General features: G+C 44.9%; 1 protein-coding gene and 2 long non-coding RNA genes across 6 annotated transcripts in view; 1 reads left to right on the top strand and 2 right to left on the bottom strand.

Moving 5' to 3' along the window:
* LOC309479673 (uncharacterized protein) overlaps nt 1–21,573 on the top strand; it is a 107,689-nt gene that overhangs the window by 26,148 nt on the left and 59,968 nt on the right. Inside the window, exon 2 of one of the 3 annotated variants that reach the window (XM_082143869.1) lies at nt 20,417–20,926. The exons of 1 other annotated variant lie outside the window; for it this stretch is intronic. In XM_082143869.1, the coding sequence (XP_081999995.1) occupies nt 20,917–20,926 (10 nt within the window). In that variant the 5' untranslated portion in view covers nt 20,417–20,916. Of the gene's footprint in view, nt 1–20,407; nt 20,927–21,573 lie in introns of those variants that run through there. One more of the 3 variants, XM_082143870.1, reaches the window with a different exon arrangement.
* Nucleotides 14,177–14,813, bottom strand: LOC309473960. Its single transcript, XR_014197138.1, has 3 exons — nt 14,560–14,813; nt 14,377–14,477; nt 14,177–14,258 (listed from the first exon to the last, which is right to left on the bottom strand). It is a non-coding gene; the product is annotated as an uncharacterized lncRNA (long non-coding RNA).
* LOC309473967 lies at nt 14,828–15,482 on the bottom strand. 2 transcript variants are annotated; one of them, XR_014197139.1, is made up of 3 exons: nt 15,406–15,482; nt 15,076–15,169; nt 14,828–14,958 (listed from the first exon to the last, which is right to left on the bottom strand). It is a non-coding gene; the product is annotated as an uncharacterized lncRNA (long non-coding RNA). The 2 variants fall into 2 exon arrangements; XR_014197140.1 differs by having other exon boundaries at nt 14,834–14,931.

The following is a 21,573-nucleotide window of genomic DNA, read 5'->3' on the forward strand; positions in this document are numbered from 1 at the left end:
GCTGTGTCGTGTGTTTCCGTGTGTCAGCTGTGTCGTGTGTTTCCCTGTGTCAGCTGTGTTGTGTTTACCTGTGTCAGCTGTGTTGTGTTTAGCTGTGTTGTGTGTTTCCCTGTGTCAGCTGTGACGTGTGTTTCCCTGTGTCAGCTGTGTTGTGTTTACCTGTGTCAGCTGTGTTGTGTTTACCTGTGTCAGCTGTGTTGTGTTTAGCTGTGTCGTGTGTTTACCTGTGTCAGCTGTGTTGTGTTTCCCTGTGTCAGCTGTGTTGTGTTTCCCTGTGTCAGCTGTGTTGTGTGTTTGCCTGTGTCAGCTGTGTTGTGTGTTTCCCTGTGTCAGCTGTGTTGTGTGTTTCCCTGTGTCAGCTGTGTTGTGTGTTTCCCTGTGTCAGCTGTGTTGTTGTGTTTCCCTGTGTCAGCTGTATTGTGTGTTTCCCTGTGTCAGCTGTGTCGTGTGTTTGCCTGTGTCAGCTGTGTTGTGTGTTTCCCTGTGTCAGCTGTGTTGTGTGTTTGCCTGTGTCAGCTGTGTTGTGTGTTTACCTGTGTCAGCTGTGTCGTGTGTTTCCCTGTTTCAGCTGTGTCCTGTGTTTCCCTGTGTCAGCTGTGTTGTGTGTTTCCCTGTGTCAGCTGTATCGTGTGTTTGACTGTGTCAGCTGTGTTGTGTGTTTCCCTGTGTCAGCTGTGTTGTGTGTTTCCCTGTGTCAGCTGTGTTGTGTGTTTGCCTGTGTCAGCTGTGTTGTTGTGTTTCCCTGTGTCAGCTGTGTTGTGTGTTTGCCTGTGTCAGCTGTGTTGTGTGTTTACCTGTGTCAGCTGTGTTGTGTGTTTGCCTGTGTCAGCTGTGTTGTGTGTTTCCTTGTGTCAGCTGTCTTGTGTTTCCCTGTGTCAGCTGTCTTGTGTTTCCCTGTGTCAGCTGTCTTGTGTGTTTCCCTGTGTCAGCTGTGTTGTGTTTGACTGTGTCAGCTGTGTTGTGTGTTTCCTTGTGTCAGCTGTCTTGTGTGTTTCCCTGTGTCAGCTGTCTTGTGTGTTTACCTGTGTCAGCTGTGTTGTTGTGTTTCCCTGTGTCAGCTGTGTTGTTGTGTTTCCCTGTGTCAGCTGTGTTGTGTGTTTACCTGTGTCAGCTGTGTCGTGTGTTTGACTGTGTCAGCTGTGTTGTGTGTTTCCCTGTGTCAGCTGTGTTGTGTGTTTGCCTGTGTCAGCTGTGTTGTTGTGTTTCCCTGTGTCAGCTGTGTTGTGTGTTTGCCTGTGTCAGCTGTGTCGTGTGTTTGCCTGTGTCAGCTGTGTCGTGTGTTTGCCTGTGTCAGCTGTGTTGTGTGTTTCCCTGTGTCAGCTGTGTTGTGTGTTTCCCTGTGTCAGCTGTGTTGTGTTCACCTGTGTCAGCTGTGTTGTGTGTTTGCCTGTGTCAGCTGTGTTGTGTGTTTGCCTGTGTCAGCTGTGTCGTGTGTTTGCCTGTGTCAGCTGTGTTGTGTGTTTACCTGTGTCAGCTGTGTTGTGTGTTTACCTGTGTCAGCTGTGTGTGTTTGCCTGTGTCAGCTGTGTTGTGTGTTTACCTGTGTCAGCTGTGTTGTGTTTACCTGTGTCAGCTGTGTTGTTGTGTTTCCCTGTGTCAGCTGTGTTGTGTGTTTCCCTTTGTCAGCTGTCTTGTGTTTCCCTGTGTCAGCTGTGTTGTGTGTTTGCCTGTGTCAGCTGTGTTGTGTGTTTACCTGTGTCAGATGTGTCATGTGTTTCCCTGTGTCAGCTGTGTCGTGTGTTTACCTGTGTCAGCTGTGTCGTGTGTTTGCCTGTGTCAGCTGTGTTGTGTGTTTGCCTGTGTCAGCTGTGTTGTTGTGTTTCCCTGTGTCAGCTGTGTTGTGTTTGCCTGTGTCAGCTGTGTTGTGTGTTTCCCTGTGTCAGCTGTGTTGTGTGTTTCCCTGTGTCAGCTGTGTTGTGTGTTTGCCTGTGTCAGCTGTGTTGTGTGTTTGCCTGTGTTGTGTGTTTGCCTGTGTCAGCTGTGTTGTGTGTTTGCCTGTGTCAGCTGTGTCGTGTGTTTGCCTGTGTCAGCTGTGTTGTGCGTTTGCCTGTGTCAGCTGTGTTGTGTGTTTTCCATGTGTCAGCTGTCTTGTGTTTCCCTGTGTCAGCTGTTTTGTGTTTCCCTGTGTCAGCTGTGTTGTGTGTTTCCCTGTGTCAGCTGTGTTGTTGTGTTTCCGTGTGTCAGCTGTGTTGTGTGTTTCCCTGTGTCAGCTGTGTCGTGTGTTTACCTGTGTCAGCCGTGTCGTGTGTTTGCCGTGTCAGCTGTGTCGTGTGTTTGCCTGTGTCAGCTGTGTTGTGTTTCCCTGTGTCAGCTGTGTTGTGTGTTTCCCTGTGTCAGCTGTGTTGTGTTTCCCTGTGTCAGCTGTGTTGTGTGTTTCCCTGTGTCAGCTGTGTTGTGTGTTTCCCTGTGTCAGCTGTGTCGTGTGTTTGCCTGTGTCAGCTGTGTTGTGTGTTTACCTGTGTCAGCTGTGTGTGTTTACCTGTGTCAGCTGTGTGTGTTTACCTGTGTCAGCTGTGTTGTGTGTTGTGTGTTTGCCTGTGTCAGCTGTGTTGTCGATGCCTCGAGAGAAAAGAAAGTGCAGAGCGCGAAAGCACCAAAGTGACTGAAGGATTGCCGTAAAGCAGTATCTCTGGTCGTACGATGTGTGTGACGTCATTGACACTTTAAAAGACTTTTTAAACTAATAATTGACTCTAAAAAATCTAACACCCAGCAATGTGTAATTTCTTTGCATCTCCTTTCGAATACAACATTCAAATTACTAGACAACAAATTATATCCTGAGAAAAGTGGATTTTGAGGGGTATAGCGCCATAGACCTCCATTCATTCTGCACTCGTCCTGTGAGTGCCCTCATGTGGAGCCAGAGTGGAACTGCACTCGTCCTGTGAGCGCCCTCATGTGGAGCCAGAGTGGAACTGCACTCGTCCTGTGAGCGCCCTCATGTGGAGCCAGAGTGGAACTGCACTCGTTCTGTGAGCGCCCTCATGTGGAGCCAGAGTGGAACTGCACTCGTCCTGTGAGCGCCCTCATGTGGAGCCAGAGCGGAACTGCACTCGTCCTGTGAGTGCCCTCATGTGGAGCCAGAGCGGAACTGCACTCGTCCTGTGAGCGCCCTCATGTGGAGCCAGAGAGGAACTGCACTCGTCCTGTGAGCGCCCTCATGTGGAGCCAGAGCGGAACTGCACTCGTCCTGTGAGTGCCCTCATGTGGAGCCAGAGCGGAACTGCACTCCTCCTGTGAGCGCCCTCATGTGGAGCCAGAGTGGAACTGCAGCCAGTTCAGAAGCCGGAAGTTTACTGAGAGTGGAAGTTCTCCTCTCTGTGAAGCCTCACTTTCTGTCCAATCACGTGCGCGTTTCACTTTGGGTGTCAGATAGGGTGTTAGTGTTTGGTGAAGGGTTTGTATTTAGAGCAATGGCAACAGCCAAAAAAAAGGAAGACTTCCCCTATCTGGGAATATTTTGAGCTTATAGCTTCCAATGTATGTATGCATTTCTAAAAAAGAAGAAGAAAAAATAAAAATGTATGTATTAATTAATTAATTAATTAATTTATTTATTATTAATTTATTTTTTATTATTTTATTTTATAATTGTTGACCGTTGATGTGTCTTATATTCAGTCAATGTACATGTACAGTCATTTTTCTCCTCACACTTCTGGGGTGGAAACCTTTGTCTTCTGTTGGACAGTGCTGTAGACCAGCACAAACAAAGCTCAAACACGCACTGTGTGTGTGTGTGTGTGTGTGTGTGTGTGTGTGTGTAGAGTGAGAGAGTGAGTAGGCCTACGTTAGATCTTATTGAATCATATAAGCTCATTTTATATTTTACTGTTACACTTTAATGGGTAAAATAATTTATGTAATGAACAAATCAAACACAAACGTGTAAGGCTTTTATTTGTTCACATAACATTGAGAGTGTGTTGTGGTTGCTTCATACCTAACACAGGCTTCTGGCTGCTTTATTTTAAATAAGCACCAGGTGGCGCTGTTCTCCACACTCTCGAAGCTTTGAGTCTTTCCCGGAACAGTCAGGGGAAAGCCTCAGTGATTCACAAGGCTTAATTTCCCCATCCCTACCATACGTCCCCTTTTCCCGGACATGTCCTCTTTTTGGACCTTAAAAAATGATCGCCCAAAAAGCCCGGGATTCAGCTTTTGTCGCCATTCATTCATTGTGTGCGTTTGTGCGTTGCTTTAGGTCCCGCCTTCTCGCACGCCACCATTGGTCGGTCGGTCATGTACGTAACTTTGGAATGCGGAAGTGACGCGTGTCGCGGAGCAAACACCGATAGGTCCAGCACTGAGCTCCATTTGTTTCCAGTGTTTCTGAAGCACGCGCGCTGGTAAGTTGATGAAATTACTGTATTTTTCACTTTTAAACACTTCAGCCGTCCTCTCATGAATCTAGGCAGTAGTTGTGTTTATGTAGCCAGCTTTAGTTAGTGTTTATTGGAAGAGAATAGTTAACTGCAGCTAGCTTAGTGACCAACACTTCACTAATGTTCGCTACCAGTCAGAAATGTGTAAATTAAACCCTGAGGTCATAGTTAAATGATGTGATGTTGCCCTGTTTACACACATGAGGTGGTCAGAATATTAGAAATACATCTGGATATATAAAGCAAATAAGTACAGCAGCAGCACCCCCACAGATAATAAGACCTCAATGCTAAAACCTGTAAATGTGTATAAATGTCACATGCCTGTCCTGTCTTGTGTAGCACATGTGGTGTTTGTGTTCCTGTCATTGTTTTGACCCCACCCTCCTTGTTATCTTATTATTGGTTTCATTTGCCCCACCTGTTGTTCCTCATTACCTGCCTGATTTGTCCCTTTTATAAGTTCCTTTGTGTTTGCAGTCTGTGTCGGATCGTTGTCTTGTACACGTCTCCCGTTTCCCCGTGACCCGTTTGGTATGTTCACTTTTGAAGTTGTTGTTTGGTATTTTGTAATGTTTTCCCCCTCGTGGGTGTTTGTTTTACGTTGTTCTTTTGTTTATTAAAAATCCCTTTCCTCTGCACTTGAGTTTTCTTGAGAAGGGGTACAATGCCATTCCCCCCGTGGAAGAGGCGGTCGCAGCGCACCTTTGCCCGCCCTCTGGATGGCGTTCAAAAGCTGCCCTCCCGTCTAAAGCCTGCAAAGAGCTTAGTGTCTGGTTATCCGGCTCACGCCGCATGTGTTTCAAGTGTAGGAAATGTGCCCACGTTTCTGTGCTCACCCCTACACACAAGCACTATAAACCCCGTGTCTCTATCAGAGCCCACTCCCATAAAGCGGAAAAAAGCCGCTTGAGTAGGTCACGTGTCCACAGCGTGCTCACCGCTCACACACACTGACGAACACTGCACCCCCGGCGCCGCTTTCATGCGCCGTCCCTCGAACAATATGTTCCCCGTCCAAAGCCACCGGGACAATGTGTGTAAAACGGCCAGCCATCTCTGTATGCGAGCCACCGTATTCAAGCACCGAGAGCGCGCGCGCCGCGCCCGCGACTACAAATCAGGTCCCGAGCCCGTGCATCACGGCTATCGGAACCCGGAGGTCATTCTGCCCTTAGCTGTACATGCGAAAGCATGGGAAGCTATTCCAGGCGTGTCAGAATGGGTGCTGAGCACAGTGAGAGAAGGCTATTCACTGCAGTTCGCTCGCCGTCCCCCGCGCTTTCGTGCGCGAACCGAGACGAGAGTGAATGGGGAAGTAGCACACCTACTTCGTGCAGAAAAAGCGAAGCTATAGAACCGGTACACCCTTCTCTGAGCGAGGCAGGTTTTTACAGCCGTTATTTGCCGTGATCAGCCGTGCCCAAGAAGGACGGAGCTCTCAGACCAATTTTAGATCTGAGATATTTGAACAAAGCTCTTATGAAAAGACCGTTCAAAATGCTCACAACCAGACAGATTCTCGCGCAGATTTGCCCGAGAGACTGGTTTATTTCCCTCGATCTGAAAGACGCTTACTTTCAGATCCAGATAATACCCCGTCACAGGCCATTCTTGAGATTCGCCTTCGATGGTCAGGTATATCAGTACACCGTCCTGCCGTTCGGTCTGTCTTTAGCACCCCGTACATTCACGAAGTGCATGGACGCGGCTCTCGCTCCCCTGAGAGGTCAGGGCATGCAAATTTTGAACTATCTGGACGATTGGCTGATTCTAGCACAGTCAGAGGAGGAACTTATCTCTCACAGAACAGTGCTTCTCAGCCATCTGGAAAGCTTGGGTCTCACGGTCATCTGGACCAAGAGCTCGTTACTGCCCAGTCAGTCAACCTCTTTTCTGGGCTTGGAACTGGACTCTGTGGCAATGACGGCCCGGCTGTCGATACAGCGCGCGCGCCGTATCCAACACCTGGCCGCGTCTTTCCAGCTAGGCAGCGCCGCACCCCTCTGAGAATGTTTCAGAGGATGCTGGGTTGTATGGCATCAGCTGCAGCAGTGCTTCAGCTGGGTCTACTGCATATGCGCCCTCTACAACGCTGGTTGAACGCTCGTGTGCCTCACCGAGCCTGGGCGTCCGGCGGCATATGAATCAGAGTGACTTTCAGCACTGAGACCCCGGTTAGCGGCCGACTGGTCCCAGCGGGGAGTGATAATGGGAGCCGTCTCGCACCGCAAAGTTATCTCGACAGATGCATCCAACTTAGGTTGGGGCGCTCTGTTCGAGGGCAAACCGGTCTTTGGCCTGTGGTCAGACCAGGAGAAATGCCTCCATTTAAACTGTTTGGAGATGATAGCGGTCGAGAACGTGCTCAAGCACTTCCTCCCACATATACAGGATCACCACGTGCTAGTCCGTTCGGACAACATGTCTGTGGTGTCCTATGTGAACCGACAGGGCGGTGTCAGATTCAGAAATCTCTGCAATCTGACAAAACGCATTCTAGTGTGGGCTCATCACTCGTTGAATGTCGGTCCAGACAGACTGTCCAGAGACAACATTCCCCCGGGAGAATGGTTCCTGCACCCTCAGACAGTCCAGCTACTGTGGCGCCTGTTCGGCAGGGCGGAAGTCGACTTATTTGCGTCAAAGGACAACGCTCATTGAGGTTTTTCTCAAAAAGCGAGGACGCGCTGGCCCAAACCTGGCCCAGCCGCCCACTGTATGCTTTCCCTCCGATCTCTCTGTTACCACAGGTAATAAAGAGGATCAGGGAAACACGCCACTCAGTGCTCCTCATAGCCCCGCAATGGGAGAGCCAAATCTGGTACCCAGAGCTAGTGAGGCTGTCGCACTCGCCCCCATGGCCGATCCCGGTGAAGAGAGATCTCCTCTCTCAAGCCGGTGGATCGATCTGGCATCCCCATCCAGAGCGCTGGTCTCTGCATGCGTGCACAGCAAAAAGTCCAGTGTTGAATTAACTCTCACAGAGTTGATTTCAACACTTTTTGAGAGTTTATATAGCTCCACACTTTCCGGAGTTAAATGAACACTTTCACAATAGTTAAACATTTAACACTATACCAGAGTTCCTTCTTTGACTCTATAAAGTGTTAAAATAACACTCAAATGGATACAGAAAAACAACACTGTTCAGAGTTACATGTTTTATTAATTATTAATTAGTTTCAATCTGTAGTGTTAAAAAAAATATCTACAAAACATAGTTAAATAAACTCCAGCAGACAAAATCATTTCCATCAACTTGTTTATTTTTTATTCTTTCACAGTGCAATTTTAAGTTGATTTAAAACATTACAAAAGAAGGTATGATATACAAACGTTCATCTGCAACACTGTATGAGCTTTGAATATCAAATGGCTTACAAAATTTAATCTCTGACATTTTTATAACACACCTTTCCTCACTTTGTAGTACTCTGAATGCATGAAGATGCTCATCAAAATTCTCTGTAAATAGTTTGTTTACCAATAGATAAATGAGGTTGTCAACCAAAAGTACATCACTTATTTGACAAAAGACTGGCATTTCATTTTCCATTGCACTGCAAATAACAAGTCCAGCTCTATATTCAACATCATCAACTTTAACCCAACTGGTTAAGAAGACATCTTTTAACGAGATCATTTCAAGGATATGATTGCTGACCACATTCTCATCTCTTAGGGAAAATGATTTAATTGGCCCAAACTCATTATGTTTGAGGGTAAAGGATTCCCAATGATAAGCAATGGCCATCTGATGCTTTTTAGCCAACGATTTTGTTATGTTTTTGAATTTTTAAAAAAAATCTTTGAAAATCTTGTGTTTGGCCTCAAACCTCATAGACCACATATATAATAAAGGGCCAATTTTCCTTATTGAAGAGGGGTAATGGATCATAAAATGATGCTTGGGTACAAGTACTTAAATAGTTTGTGGTGGTCAGCAATCAAGTGCTTCAAGTAAACTGTCATGCCTAAAGTGAGACAAGGTGAAAACACAATGTTCATTATTTGAAGTAACAATAATAACATCACATGTACAGATTTTTGGAGACTTCGGTCCTCCTGGTGGTGGTGGAAGAAGATGTATCAGTAACAGCAGCGATGCCAATTCCTGGTCATAGACTGAAGACAAAGATTAACATGAATTAATAAACTGAAAACTTCAAATGTAACACTAAGTTTGATTAAGAACAGAGAGCATATTAAACATTCATCTGTTTAGTTCATGTTTAGCCTGAAAATTGTTTTCCAGATTAAACAAATTAATCTGGAAAACACCTGTTTTATAGGTTGTGATGTTGCTCATTTTTCTCATCAAAAATAACCCTAACCCTATAACAATACAAGTAACTATAACTGCAAATTTAGCAAATGCTCCAAAATAATTAAATCAAATACAACTTACCTCTTGCCTCGTCAAGATCACCTTCTGCTGACAGCAACAACTGACTCAACTCTGCTGTCGATGATAGACGCTTGGCTTCTTTTATGACATTTGGCCTAAAGAACATGTCCCACTTTTGAAGCAGCCTGGTGGATATCTCGGCATCAAATAGGAGAGTGAAGTCCTGATCCACCTTTAAGAAAGAAGATATTAAACTAAACTATAAACAATACTCTCAAATTGCATGCCATTGAAAACATGTTATTCCAAACTTACCAGCCCCTTTGTAACCAGAAATCTTGGGAAGGTGGACAGGATATCAACACTAGAGCCTGGATCTTTAACAAGCTTCTGGTGATGCTGAAAGGTCTGTCTCATCTTCTGGAAAATGTGTGACTTATCTGTGGCATTGTAACGATCACCAGCTGGAGTGCCCTTGAGAGCCACCAGAGGGCACTCCACATAAGACTCTCCTATTCACTCACAAACTACAATTCCCATAACTCACTGCCTGGACTCATCATCACTTATCACTGATCACATTCACCTGTACCTCATTCACTGATTGTATTCACCTGTCTCATCCTGTTAGTCTGTCTATTTATACCATGTTCATTCATTCACTCACTGCGAAGTCTTGTTGTACTGTCAGTCTGCATTTCTGAGCGTTTATTCCGTGTTTGTTTTCTGTTTTGACCCTGGACTGTTTATTGGACTCTGTTTATTGCCGCCTGCCTTGACCCCTGCCTGTTTACTGGTTTACGAATTTGGATTACCCTTATTTAATAAAGCTGCATTTGGATCGATCCTCTTGTCTCTGAGCATTCATGACAGTAGGGATGGGGAAATGAAGCCTCATGAATCACTGAAGCTTTCCCCTAACTGTTCCGGGAAAAGATTCAAAGCTTCGAGAGTGTTGAGAACAGCGCCATCTGGTGCTTATTTAGAATAAAGCAGCCAGAAGCCTGTGTTAGAAGCTCTGGCAGATGAAGCAACCACAACACACTCCTCGGTTTCAATGTTATGTGTACAAATAAAAACTTTACATGTTTGTGTTTGATTTGTTCATTAAAATATTTTTTTTTACCCATTAAAGTGTGACAATTAAAATATAAAATGAGCTTATATGATTCAATAAGATCTAATGTAGGCCTTCTCTCTCTCTCTCTCTCTCTCTCTCTCTCTTTCTACACACACACAGTCACACACACACACACACACAATGAATAAGGACATTGTCTTATAGGATAATCTGTTATTAAATGTGCTTATGACACTTGTTACTGATAGTGCTTAATTAACTGTAGGAATGACAGAAAGTTGATAAAGTTTTTAATTATTTTTATTATTTTTGGATGTTGCCATTGCTCTAAATACAAACCATTCACCAAACACCAACACCCCTCTCCCCTAATCTCACCCTAAACCCCAATACCAACACCAAATTACCTAAAATCACCAAAAAGTGCAAAGATTTTACACAAACAAAAAGACACAACAAAAAATAATAATAGCCTAAGTAGCGAAAAATAATTTTTGCTTATTTAAATGTAGGCTAATATAGGCTATTATTGATGATTAACTTTCAAAGTACAGCACTCTCCTCACAAACCCAATGATCAGCCAGACTGAGCCAACAATGACTCGTTAAATACGATCTGGAGTTCGAGCCTTCTGACACCCAAAGCGAAACGCGCACGTGACTGGAGAGAAAGTGAGGCTTCGTTTGTCATCGATCACGTGACTCTGGTAAACCAATACACACCCCGATACGGGGCTTCACTAGAAATTGTTTCGCTTGTGTGATACGCGCATCGAAGCTTCAGTGTCATATGTAACATCACTACATGACAGAAGACTTCGCCACTTCAGATCCAGCAGCCGAGAAAGAACCGAGACCCACCATGGACCCACTAATCAGTCTCTTCCGCCTCAGCCAAGGTAACCGATCCATTGAGGAATATGTTGACGAATTTTGTGAGCTCTGCCATGGGGTAGACTTGGACGATGCAGTCTTAAAGGATAGTTTCCGATATGGGCTTGAGGACATGTTAAATTATCTCATGCCTGACAACACCCCTCAATGGACTTTAGGTCAATATATTGAATTCGCCCTGAGGATAAGCGGCTCATCCTCTTCTGTGGGCCCTGTGGATGAGGGTTCCCATGAACTCACCACACCCGTTGAACCAGAATTCTGCTATACCTCCCCGTACTCTCGTTATGTCTTAGCAGAATTTCCAGAGCCCTGTCGCTTCTCAGCAGATCTTCCAGAGCCCTGTCACTTCTCAGCAGATCTTCCAGAGCCTTGTCACTTCTCAGCAGATCTTCCAGAGCCCCGTCACTTCTCAGCAGATCTTCCAGAGCCTCGTCACTTCTCAGCAGAATTTCCAGAGCCCTGTTACGTCTCAGCAGATCGTCCAGAGCCCCGTCACGTCTCAGCAGACCGCCCAGAGCCTCGTTACGTCTTAGCAGAATTCCCCGAGCCCTCTACTGTTGAGGGGGCGTTTCCAGAGACTGTTCCCGTCACGCCAGCCATCAAGCTAGTCACCGGATCGGTCTATTATCGTCCAGGACTGGTATCCAGTGTGGCCGATACCCCACTGAGGTCAGTACGTGTTGCCATAAGGGCCATCGTGCAGGAGTCTCGTCCCGCTGAGACTATCCTGCATAAATCATGTTTCACCGAGACCTTCCTGCCTGAGCATCTTCCTGCCGAGCCTGCACTTCACGCCAGTCCAGCCGAGCCTGCACTTCACGCCAGTCCAGTCGAGCCTGCACTTCACGCCAGTCCAGAGCTGTGTTCATCGCTGGTCCTGCCCAGCACAAAGCCTTCACCGCTGGTCCTGCCCAGCACAAAGCCTTCACCGCTGGTCCTGCCCAGCACAAAGCCTTCACCGCTGGTCCTGCCCAGCACAAAGCCTTCACCGCTGGTCCTGCCCAGCACAAAGCCTTCACCGCTGGTCCTGCCCAGCACAAAGCCTTCACCGCTGGTCCTGCCGCCCAGCTCAGAGCCCTCTTTGCCGCTGGTCCTGCCGCCCAGCTCAGAGCCCTCTTCGCCGCTGGTCCTGCCCAGCTCAGAGCCCTCTTCGCCGCTGGTCCTGCCCAGCTCAGAGCCCTCTTCGCCGCTGGTCCTGCCCAGCTCAGAGCCCTCTTCGCCGCTGGTCCTGCCCAGCTCAGAGCCCTCTTCGCCACTGGTCCTGCCCAGCTCAGAGCCCTCTTCGCCGCTGGTCCTGCCCAGCTCAGAGCCCTCTTCGCCGCTGGTCCTGCCCAGCTCAGAGCCCTCTTCGCTGCTGGTCCTGTCCAGTTCAAAGTCCTCTTCGCCGCTGGTCCTACCCAGTTCAAAGCCCTCGCTGCCGCTGGTCCCATCAAGCTCAGAGCGCACTGATCCTGATCCAGAGCCAGAGCTTCACGTCAGTCCTGCCGAGCCCGAGCTTCACGTCAGTCCTGCCGAGCCAGAGCCAGAGCTTCACGTCAGTCCTGCCGAGCCAGAGCCAGAGCTTCACGTCACGTCCGCCCGTCCAGAGTCTCGTCCCGCCGAGACTGAATCTGTTCCTGAGCCTGAATCTGTTCCTTTTTCTACACCTGTGTCTTCGGACAAGATGGCCGACTCCACGCCTGTGTCTTCGGACAAGATGGCCGACTCCACGCCTGTGTCTTCGGACAAGATGGCCGACTCCACGCCTGTGTCTTCGGACAAGATGGCCGACTCCACGCCTGTGTCTTCGGACAAGATGGCCGACTCCACACCTGTGTCTTCGGACAAGATGGCCACCGCCGAGCCAGTGTCTCAGGACAAGATGGTCTCCGCCGAACCAGTGTCTCGGGACAAGATGGTCTCCGCCGAGCCAGTGTCCTCAGCAGAGTTACCCTCAGCAGAGATGGCTGCCGACATGCCTTTCCCTGAGCTGGTGTCTGTTCCAGATCCAGAGCCGGAGCCAGTGTCTGTGTCTGTTCCAGTTCCTGAGCCGGAGCCAGTGTCTGTGTCTGTGTCTGTTCCTGTTCCTGAGCCAGTGGTGCCAGTTCCAGTGCCAGTTCCGGTGGTACCAGTTCCAGTGCCAGTTCCGGTGGTGCCAGTTCCAGTTCCTGAGCCGTTGGTGCCAGTTCCAGTGCCAGTTCCGGTGGTACCAGTTCCAGTGCCAGTTCCGGTGGTGCCAGTTCCAGTTCCCGAGCCGTTGGTGTCTGTTCCAGTTCCTCCGCCGTGGCCGCCCGAGGGGTCTTCACCGCCGTGGCCGCCCGAGGGGTCTTCACCGCCGTGGCCGCCCGAGGGAAAGTCTCCGCCCAGGCCGCCTGAAGGTTCGTCTCCTCCCTGGCCGCCTGAAGGGTTGTCTCCCCCCTGGTCGCCTGCCAAGCCTGCTCCGCCCTGGTCGCCTGCCCAGCCTGCGCCGCCCTGGTCGCCTGCACACCCTGCTCCACCCTGGTCACCTGCACACCCTGCTCCACCCTGGTCACCTGCACAGCCTGATCCGCCCTGGCCTCCCATCCTGCTGCAGTATCCAGGTCCTCTGCCGCTCCACGGGCCTGGCCCTCCATCCCGCCCCCGGGTCCGCCTCCGCTCCACCTCCCTCCTGGACAGTTTAGGAGCGTCTGGAATCCGCTCCTTAAAGGGGGGGCTATGTAACGATCACCAGCTGGAGTGCCCTTGAGAGCCACCAGAGGGCACTCCACATAAGACTCTCCTATTCACTCACAAACTACAATTCCCATAACTCACTGCCTGGACTCATCATCACTTATCACTGATCACATTCACCTGTACCTCATTCACTGATTGTATTCACCTGTCTCATCCTGTTAGTCTGTCTATTTATACCATGTTCATTCATTCACTCACTGCGAAGTCTTGTTGTACTGTCAGTCTGCATTTCCGAGCGTTTATTCCGTGTTTGTTTTCTGTTTTGACCCTGGACTGTTTATTGGACTCTGTTTATTGCCGCCTGCCTTGACCCCTGCCTGTTTACTGGTTTACGAATTTGGATTACCCTTATTTAATAAAGCTGCATTTGGATCGATCCTCTTGTCTCTGAGCATTCATGACAGGCATGGTTGAGCAAAGACATGGCATCTTTCCAAACATCCCCATCAAGTTGATCTTCAAAATTAGTAGCCCTTTGGCATTTAGGGCCTCCTGGAGAAACATCAAGAGGGCTGTCTGGTAGCACAGATCCTCGACGAATCTTCCTGTGGACTGTTTTCATATGCCAGGCGATGTATCCTGTGTTGCTTGCAGCATCATAGAAGTGTTCCTGAAATAGACTTTTTTTAATCCTTTATCATGTTCAGGCTAAAATATCAAACAATCAAATTTCAATGTCATAGAAACAGCCTGTGTCATAACATTACAAGTATGAATTAAAGTGCCATGCAAACAATAACAATGACTTACGTAGCCTTTCTTAGAATATGGATCTCTGAGGGAAGGGAACAGCATCACGATGCCATGGGCATACTGTTCTCTGACTGATTTAGTAGGGAGTTGCCTAAGAGAATGTATCAAATTAGTTATCGTAATTTACACAATGACAATGCAGTTATTTGTGTGTAAAAAAGAAAAACATGCTAAAACAAATACCCGTGTGTATCAATCATGTGAGACACCAGAATATTAATCATGTGTCTTCTTGTGGCATCTGTAAGAGTTTCTGTTTCTTGAAACTCCTGTAGTACTGCTTCACCACCAGACTTGAATTTTAGCACATCTTCAACCAACTAATAAAAACATGAGAATGGTGATTCACAATTTTTTAGAAACTGCCACTAATTACTAAGCTTTGTGCTAACCTGTTTAGCAGACAGTGCAGATGTATACTCATTTCTTTGTCTTTTGTTAGGGACCTCATCTAAGATTACAGTTGATGCACTTGAGCTGCTTGATTCAGATGTCTCAGATATGGAAGAGTAGTCTGAAAATTCTGAAGAATTAGAAAATATTAAAATATTTTGATGACCAGCACAAGGATCAGAAACATGAAATAGCTAATTTATCATATATTTATTCAGAGTGCTTGATGATACCTTCCTCCTTTCAAATTCAATAAAACTTACCATCATTTGAGAAAACAGTCAGCACCAGATTGCCTTGTTCAACGAGGTCGCTGAATATTTCTGCATTGACTTCTGTCCCTGTTGCATCCTTGTATATAACTTTTCCATCTGGAGGCAAGCAAAATCTCTCGATGACTGAAAAAGATGAGAAGATAAAACTGAACATACTTTTTACATGTAAAGAAATCTGTATACAACATTTATATATAAAATATAGGTTACCATATTTTAATCAAGTGAAATAAAACATACCTTTTAGATGAAATAGCATGAAGTCAAACAGTCCTTCAATACAATCCAGCTTCATGCTGTTCGCTGTACTTGACCTGGACCAGCATTTTTATAACTGCAATGCGTTTGACAATGTAAATCAGTGTAAAGGATGAACACTGTACGGCTGCATGACATATCATTTAAACATCAATGTAGGCCTAAAATTCATGTCCTCGTTTTGATTTAAATTATCAACTTGTCCGCATGTTCTGTATAGAGCTACGTACTATACGTAAAATTGCACATGTTGCGGTTATATTCATAGCATCAATCATAAATGCTTAAGTAGTTTTATTTAATTTGACTTACCGTTCAAACCTACACGAGGACATTGATGGCGCTTTCTCCAACGAACGAAGAAGTGAAATGCGCATGCGCCCGCGCCAGGTTTAACTCTGATGATCAACTCTGTCAAATAACTCCAACTCCGAACACCATTTTACTCTAAATGAGTTAAAATTACTCTTAGGGTGTTGAAATCAACTCGGAAATGTTTAACACCCAAATTTTAACACTCCAATTTTTGCTGTGTGGATAATCAACGGATACCCGCTGATCTGCCAGAAGGGGTCATAAACACGATCACGCAGTCTAGAGCCCCTTCCACGAGAAGACTCTACGCATCTAAATGGTCAGTGTTCACTAAATGGTGCGCCACTAGGAGCCTGAATCCACGCACAGGCGGGGTCTCGTGGGTGCTCTCCTTCCTACAAGAGCTGTTGGACAAGGGCAGGTCCCCCTCCACGCTCAAAGTATATGTTGCGGCTATCGCAGCGTTCGCTGAGATGACGCGCAGCCATGCAATAGGAAGAAATGAGCTCATCATCCGCTTCCTTAGAGGAGCCAGGAGAATGAACCCCCCGCTGTCCCCCTCGGTTCCGATCTGGGATCTTTCTTTGGTCTTAGAGACCCTGAAAGCTTTCCCCTTTGAACCGTTAGATTCTGTGGATTTGAAATACCTTTCGCTCAAAACCGTTTTTCTGATAGCTCTGGCATCAGTAAAACACGTGGGGGATTTACACGCGTGGGGTCTGTCAGCCCCGCGTGTTTCGAGTTCGGACCTAACGACTCTAAAGTCATCCTCAAACCGAGACACGGTTACGTCCCAAAAGCGATTGACACTCCCTTTAGGGCGCAGATCATCTCCCTGTCAATAACCAGCATCCGATAGTGATGATAGTGATAAACTCCTATGCCCCGTCAGGGCGCTGAGAGTGTACATCACTCGCTCCGCCGCCTTTAGGCATTCCGTAACCTGCCGTGTCGCGTCACAAGCTTATTCGCTTCAGTCTATGAAAACCAGATTTCCAGCCTGTGAGCCCTCTTTTATACACGCTAGCCACACCCATTCTGGCAGGCAAGACGCGTGGAGGGCGCGACGTCACGCGGGGCTCACTGGTAGGCTGCTGCAGTTGCCGCAGGACAGCCAATGAGCACGCTCGTACAGCCTGCTATGGTCTGCTGTCTGCCGCACTGCGTTGACAATAAATACAAAATTAAGGATAATTTTTGGCTTCAGATCTCAAGAAAAGACAACTTTACCCGCAGCGTAGGCAACTTACGCAATACTCGTTCCCTCTTCTAGAGAGAACCGAGGTTACGTTAGGTAACCGAATACGTTTTATAACAGGGTATGGGAAGAAGGGATTTTACCCAAGAGCATAGGCGGAGTTTGACATTCGAGCCAGGGGGGGCAAAAAAAAAAGAAAAAAGAAATCATTGTAGCAGCTCGGACCTGCATGGCCTATCAATTGGGAAACTCAGCACTAGCACATATGGACAAAACAAACATGCTAAATAAACACATATTTATTTTTAACCCAAGAAAAAACATTACAACAATACAATCATATTTGTAAACGGGTAGAACTTCGCATAAACAGCCACTTGACTTCGCATCGCATCTTCGTTCGGACACAATTAGGATCAATGAAATGTGGACCACTTTTGCACTGTTAAAATATTATCTTCAACCAAAAGGAAAAGATTTTGAAAGTTTTTCTTTCCTTTTTTCAAAACACATTGTGGCAATGAGAGTGATTAAAAAACAAGTTATATTTCGCATTTTGTTGTACTTCATCTCACTTAAAAATGTTGGGTTAAAAATAACCCAACTAATAACCCAACTGTGGGTTGGTATAGCACCTTCCCAACTGTGGGTTATTTTAACCCAATGCATTGGGTTAAACTCCAGTTGGGTTAAAATAACCCAACAGTTGAGTTAAATATTTATTTTTAACATCAACTTTCTTTAACTAATCATGAACTAATCGTTTATTTGTTGCACAATGTTTCCCATTTCAATGCACTTTTTCATCTTTCTTTCATCTCGGAAATTTCAGCGAATTCAAACGCTTCTCACTGCACCTCACAGTGCTGTTGTGGTGTCGTGTGACCGATGTCTGAGCTCGCGCCACTGGGCCGAGCTGATAAATGGTCCGTGCACTACGGTTCAAATGAGTAGAGCTCTTTCGTTCCGCATTTAGTGACAATTGTAGTCGCACCTGTACGAAAAAAAGTACTGGAGCACTGCTTCAGCTGTGACAGACCATCACTAAAGTCCCTTTAAGACATTTGCTATCATGAATACCGTAAAACAGGCGTAATGCTAGATAGTGATTTTAGACTAAGGCCTACTTAGTTTATTGTAGTAGGTAACTGGTAGTAAACGGTTTTGATAGTATAATGTTACTTTATTACTGCTAGCGACCTAACGGCGATAGCTAGGATTCATTTCTAATCTCACTTCCCGGAGATCATTAAAACGGTCTAAAGGGAACTTCGTTTTTAAAAAATATAAAATTCAAATTTAGAATAATTATATTCAACGTCTCAGTACACAATACTTAATGTTATATATACATAAAAATGATATGACTTTCCTTACATAATCAGGATGCAGCAGCAGCTCCTGCGTTGACTGTCTGTCACTGGACCGTTAAAATTTGAACCGTCGCTGCAGAAACCGTAGGCTAATTAACCCAACAGTCGGGTTGTTTCTAGATATTACCCAACGATTTTTAAAATGACCCAATATTTTTGGAAAATAACCCAACATATTAACCCAATATGTGTAACCCAACGGTTGGGTTAAACAAATAACCCAACCTTTTTTACTGTGACATTTAAAACATTTTGAGACACGGGAAAAATGAATAACTTTTGAAACATATTGAACAGCAGTGTGTTGAGTTTCTCCAGCTTAAGCAGTTATTTGGCAGAGAAATAAAACTCACAGACCTAGACATTGTCCAGACTAGTGCAACAGTAATTTTTGTTTTTTGCGTCCTGCATATGCGTCGATAATGGTCTTGCAAATTTGCATATCGTCATCATCGGTTACTGTTGTTTGTGTTGTATCCTTAGATCCCGATGACTGACTATTTGTGTCATTTGGAGCTTGACGTTAGGGCTGAACGATATTCTGTTTTAACATCGACATCGCGATGTGCGAATGAGCGATAGTCACATCGCCGGAACACGCGATGTGAAGGGTAGTAGCACCCATGGTGTATTAAGAGAACGGTAGCACACAGTAAACACGAGTTTGTTGTATGGCTTTTTGCTGGGGTGACTTGCACGTTCCGCGTGCTTGCACAGTGATTGGTTTGCTGTGCCGCAGCTCACCGCGCTCACAGCCAACATTCACTGGCATCCTATAGATAAAAATGGCCGACGAAAAATAAAAATAAATAAAAATGATTTCGTACCAAAAAGACAAAGTCAAAATCAGCTATTTGGGACTATTTCATCTACAAAAAGGAGGATGTTGACCAAAAAGAGGTACTTTGCTGGAGTGTTATAAAGTTGTGGATGGTTGTCTTTTTTTTAAAAATGTTCGCATTTATGAGGAAAAAACAATGTTACGTGACAGTTCTCCATTACGGACGCGACCGTTATGAAAGCGGCACTAAAAGACTGCTTTAAAACTTTCACAGAGACCTCAAACAGAAAGCACAAAGCCTTTCTTTAAAGCGAATTTCGTTTTGTATTAATTGTATCTTAATTTTAATCAGTGTTTCATTATCGAATTTCCTGGATTTAATAAATAAAAAGTAAATATAGCAGACATAATCACGACACGGAGGCGCCAGCGCCTGAATCCGGGAACCGAAACTCAGCGTATAAGGTAGCCTACTCGCCTCACACACCTAAAAAAAAATATATAAATATATCTATTATCTACAGAAATCTCTACTTTTAAACAGAACCATTCAAAACAAAATAAAACTATGAAAAGTGCATTTCTCTCCCATGCAATCACTACTGCGAAGATGAAGTTCGTCAACTTCATCTTTACAGAAAACACTTGTTTATTAATAAACAATTAAAATGTCTCATTGTAATATTTTACATATTCATAATCATTACTTTTGCTGGTTCTTTGTGACAGCTTTTAAGTGCTGTTTACATGAACGCGTCACTGCATCAGCACCGAAAACATAGAGACACACAGAGAGAGAGAGAGAGAGAATACGATTTTTTGACAAATATTTTTTTCGAATTCTGACAGAAATATGTTTTAATTTTGGAATAAAATATTAAGTTGCCTTTTTGTCACTTGTAATGAAGCTTGCTTAGTGAAATTATTAATATCATGGAATGGTAGGCTAATTATTGACTTTAGCCTGGATTGATGGCACGCAATATCGCAATATATATCGTTGGGAAAAAAATATCGCAATGTAATTTTTTTTCCAATATCGTGCAGCCCTACTCAACGTTTTTAAAATCTCTTTATGTCCATATTTTGGTGTAACGAGTCTGACCATGCTAGCTGAGAATCGCTGGACTTACGTTAGCCTGTCACATGACCCAGAGCCCTGAATTTATTTTTTTTACTAAAGCAGTATATGAAATCAGATGCATTACCTACCACCATTTAGTTGTTTTGTGTTATTTAAAATATTTATAATATAGCTTTTTTTTAAACAATGCAATTTTTTTGTTGTTGAAAAAAATGCAATTACCCGTTTCAGCCACCGGGGGGGGGGGGGGGGGGGGGGGGGGGGTTGTTGATAAAATTAGATCAAATTGGAATAGACGGAAAATTGTATAATTGGATTAAAGAGTTTTCAATTGAAAGAAATATTAAAGTAAAGATTGGGGAATATATATCAAGTAAAGGAATAATTGAGAATGGAACTCCTCAGGGTAGTGTTATAAGCCCTCTGTTGTTTATTATTATGATTAATGATGTATTTGCAACAATAGATAAGAATATAAATAAATCGCTGTTCGCGGATGATGGAGCTCTGTGGGAATTTAATTAATAAATATACTAGTAATATTAATAAATGTATACATATTTAGAGGAAAGAAGTGAGATAATTGAAGAATTTCAGATGAAAGGTAATCAACAATTAACATTAAAGATGATTTTAAACTCAGTAGAAGGGGGTATACAGTAATAATAATACAGTTTTTAAATAGAACAAATTTGATCTATAGAATATAGATAGGCTATTATTAGTAGTAGTAGTATCATTATCCCTGATCTCTGGAATGTGATGGGCTTTGGCTGGAGATCGTGGAGGAGCTGAACACGCAGCGACAGTGAAAGCACGAGCACGGATTGTTCTGGGAGTTGTGATATACTGTCTCTGATCTATTGCCCACAGTAGATGACGGTAATGCTCTTTTAAGAATGCGAACCGCCAATAAGCCCAAAGAAGAAGAAGAAGACCTGAGGAATGCGGAAGTGACGCGTGACGCGTGTCGCGGAGCTAATGAATGAGCGGGAGCAGCCGATAGTAGTTCCAGTAAACACCGACAGCTCCAGCACTGATGAACCCCATTCGTTTCCAGTGTTTCTGAAGCATGCTCGCTGGTAAGTTGATGAAATTACTGTATCTTTCACTTTTAAACACTTTAGCCGTCCTCTCATGAATCTAGGCAGTAGTTGTGTTTTATGTAGCCAGCTTTAGTTAGTGTTTACTGGAAGAGAATAGTTAACTGCAGAGCTTAGTGACCAACACTTCACTAATGTTCGCTACCAGTCAGAAATGTGTAAATTAAACCGTGAGGTCATAGTTAAAACTTAGGTAAAGTTGGTTTTATATTCGCACTTTTGCACTTTTTTGCTTAAAAACTGTCTCAATAACAAGCGCAATAAAGCACGTTTTTGCAAAATAAAAGCAGCTACATGATCTTTAGGACAAAGATGGTGAACTACAACACTCTCCACAATCGAGCAAAATGGGCAAATATTGTTTTAATGGCATACAAATTCAGTTGAACATTCAATGTGTGTGGTAAAGAAGATAGGGACCGTCTAAAAAGTTCAATTTTTTTTCTATTGTGTGCAAACAGACAACTACATTTTTGCAAAGTACAGATGTACCAGCAAATCTCTCTCACATTATGTGTTCTAATGCTACTGATTGTACTTTAGCAACAATAAAAAGTGCATTATAATGATTGTATTTAGGAAACCTGCCTCACTGTACATAATGTACATAAATATTTTTAGAATAA

The sequence above is a fragment of the Leuciscus leuciscus genome (genome assembly GCF_965113295.1).
Source record: "Leuciscus leuciscus genome assembly, chromosome: 1".
Taxonomy (NCBI): Eukaryota; Metazoa; Chordata; class Actinopteri; order Cypriniformes; family Leuciscidae; genus Leuciscus; species Leuciscus leuciscus.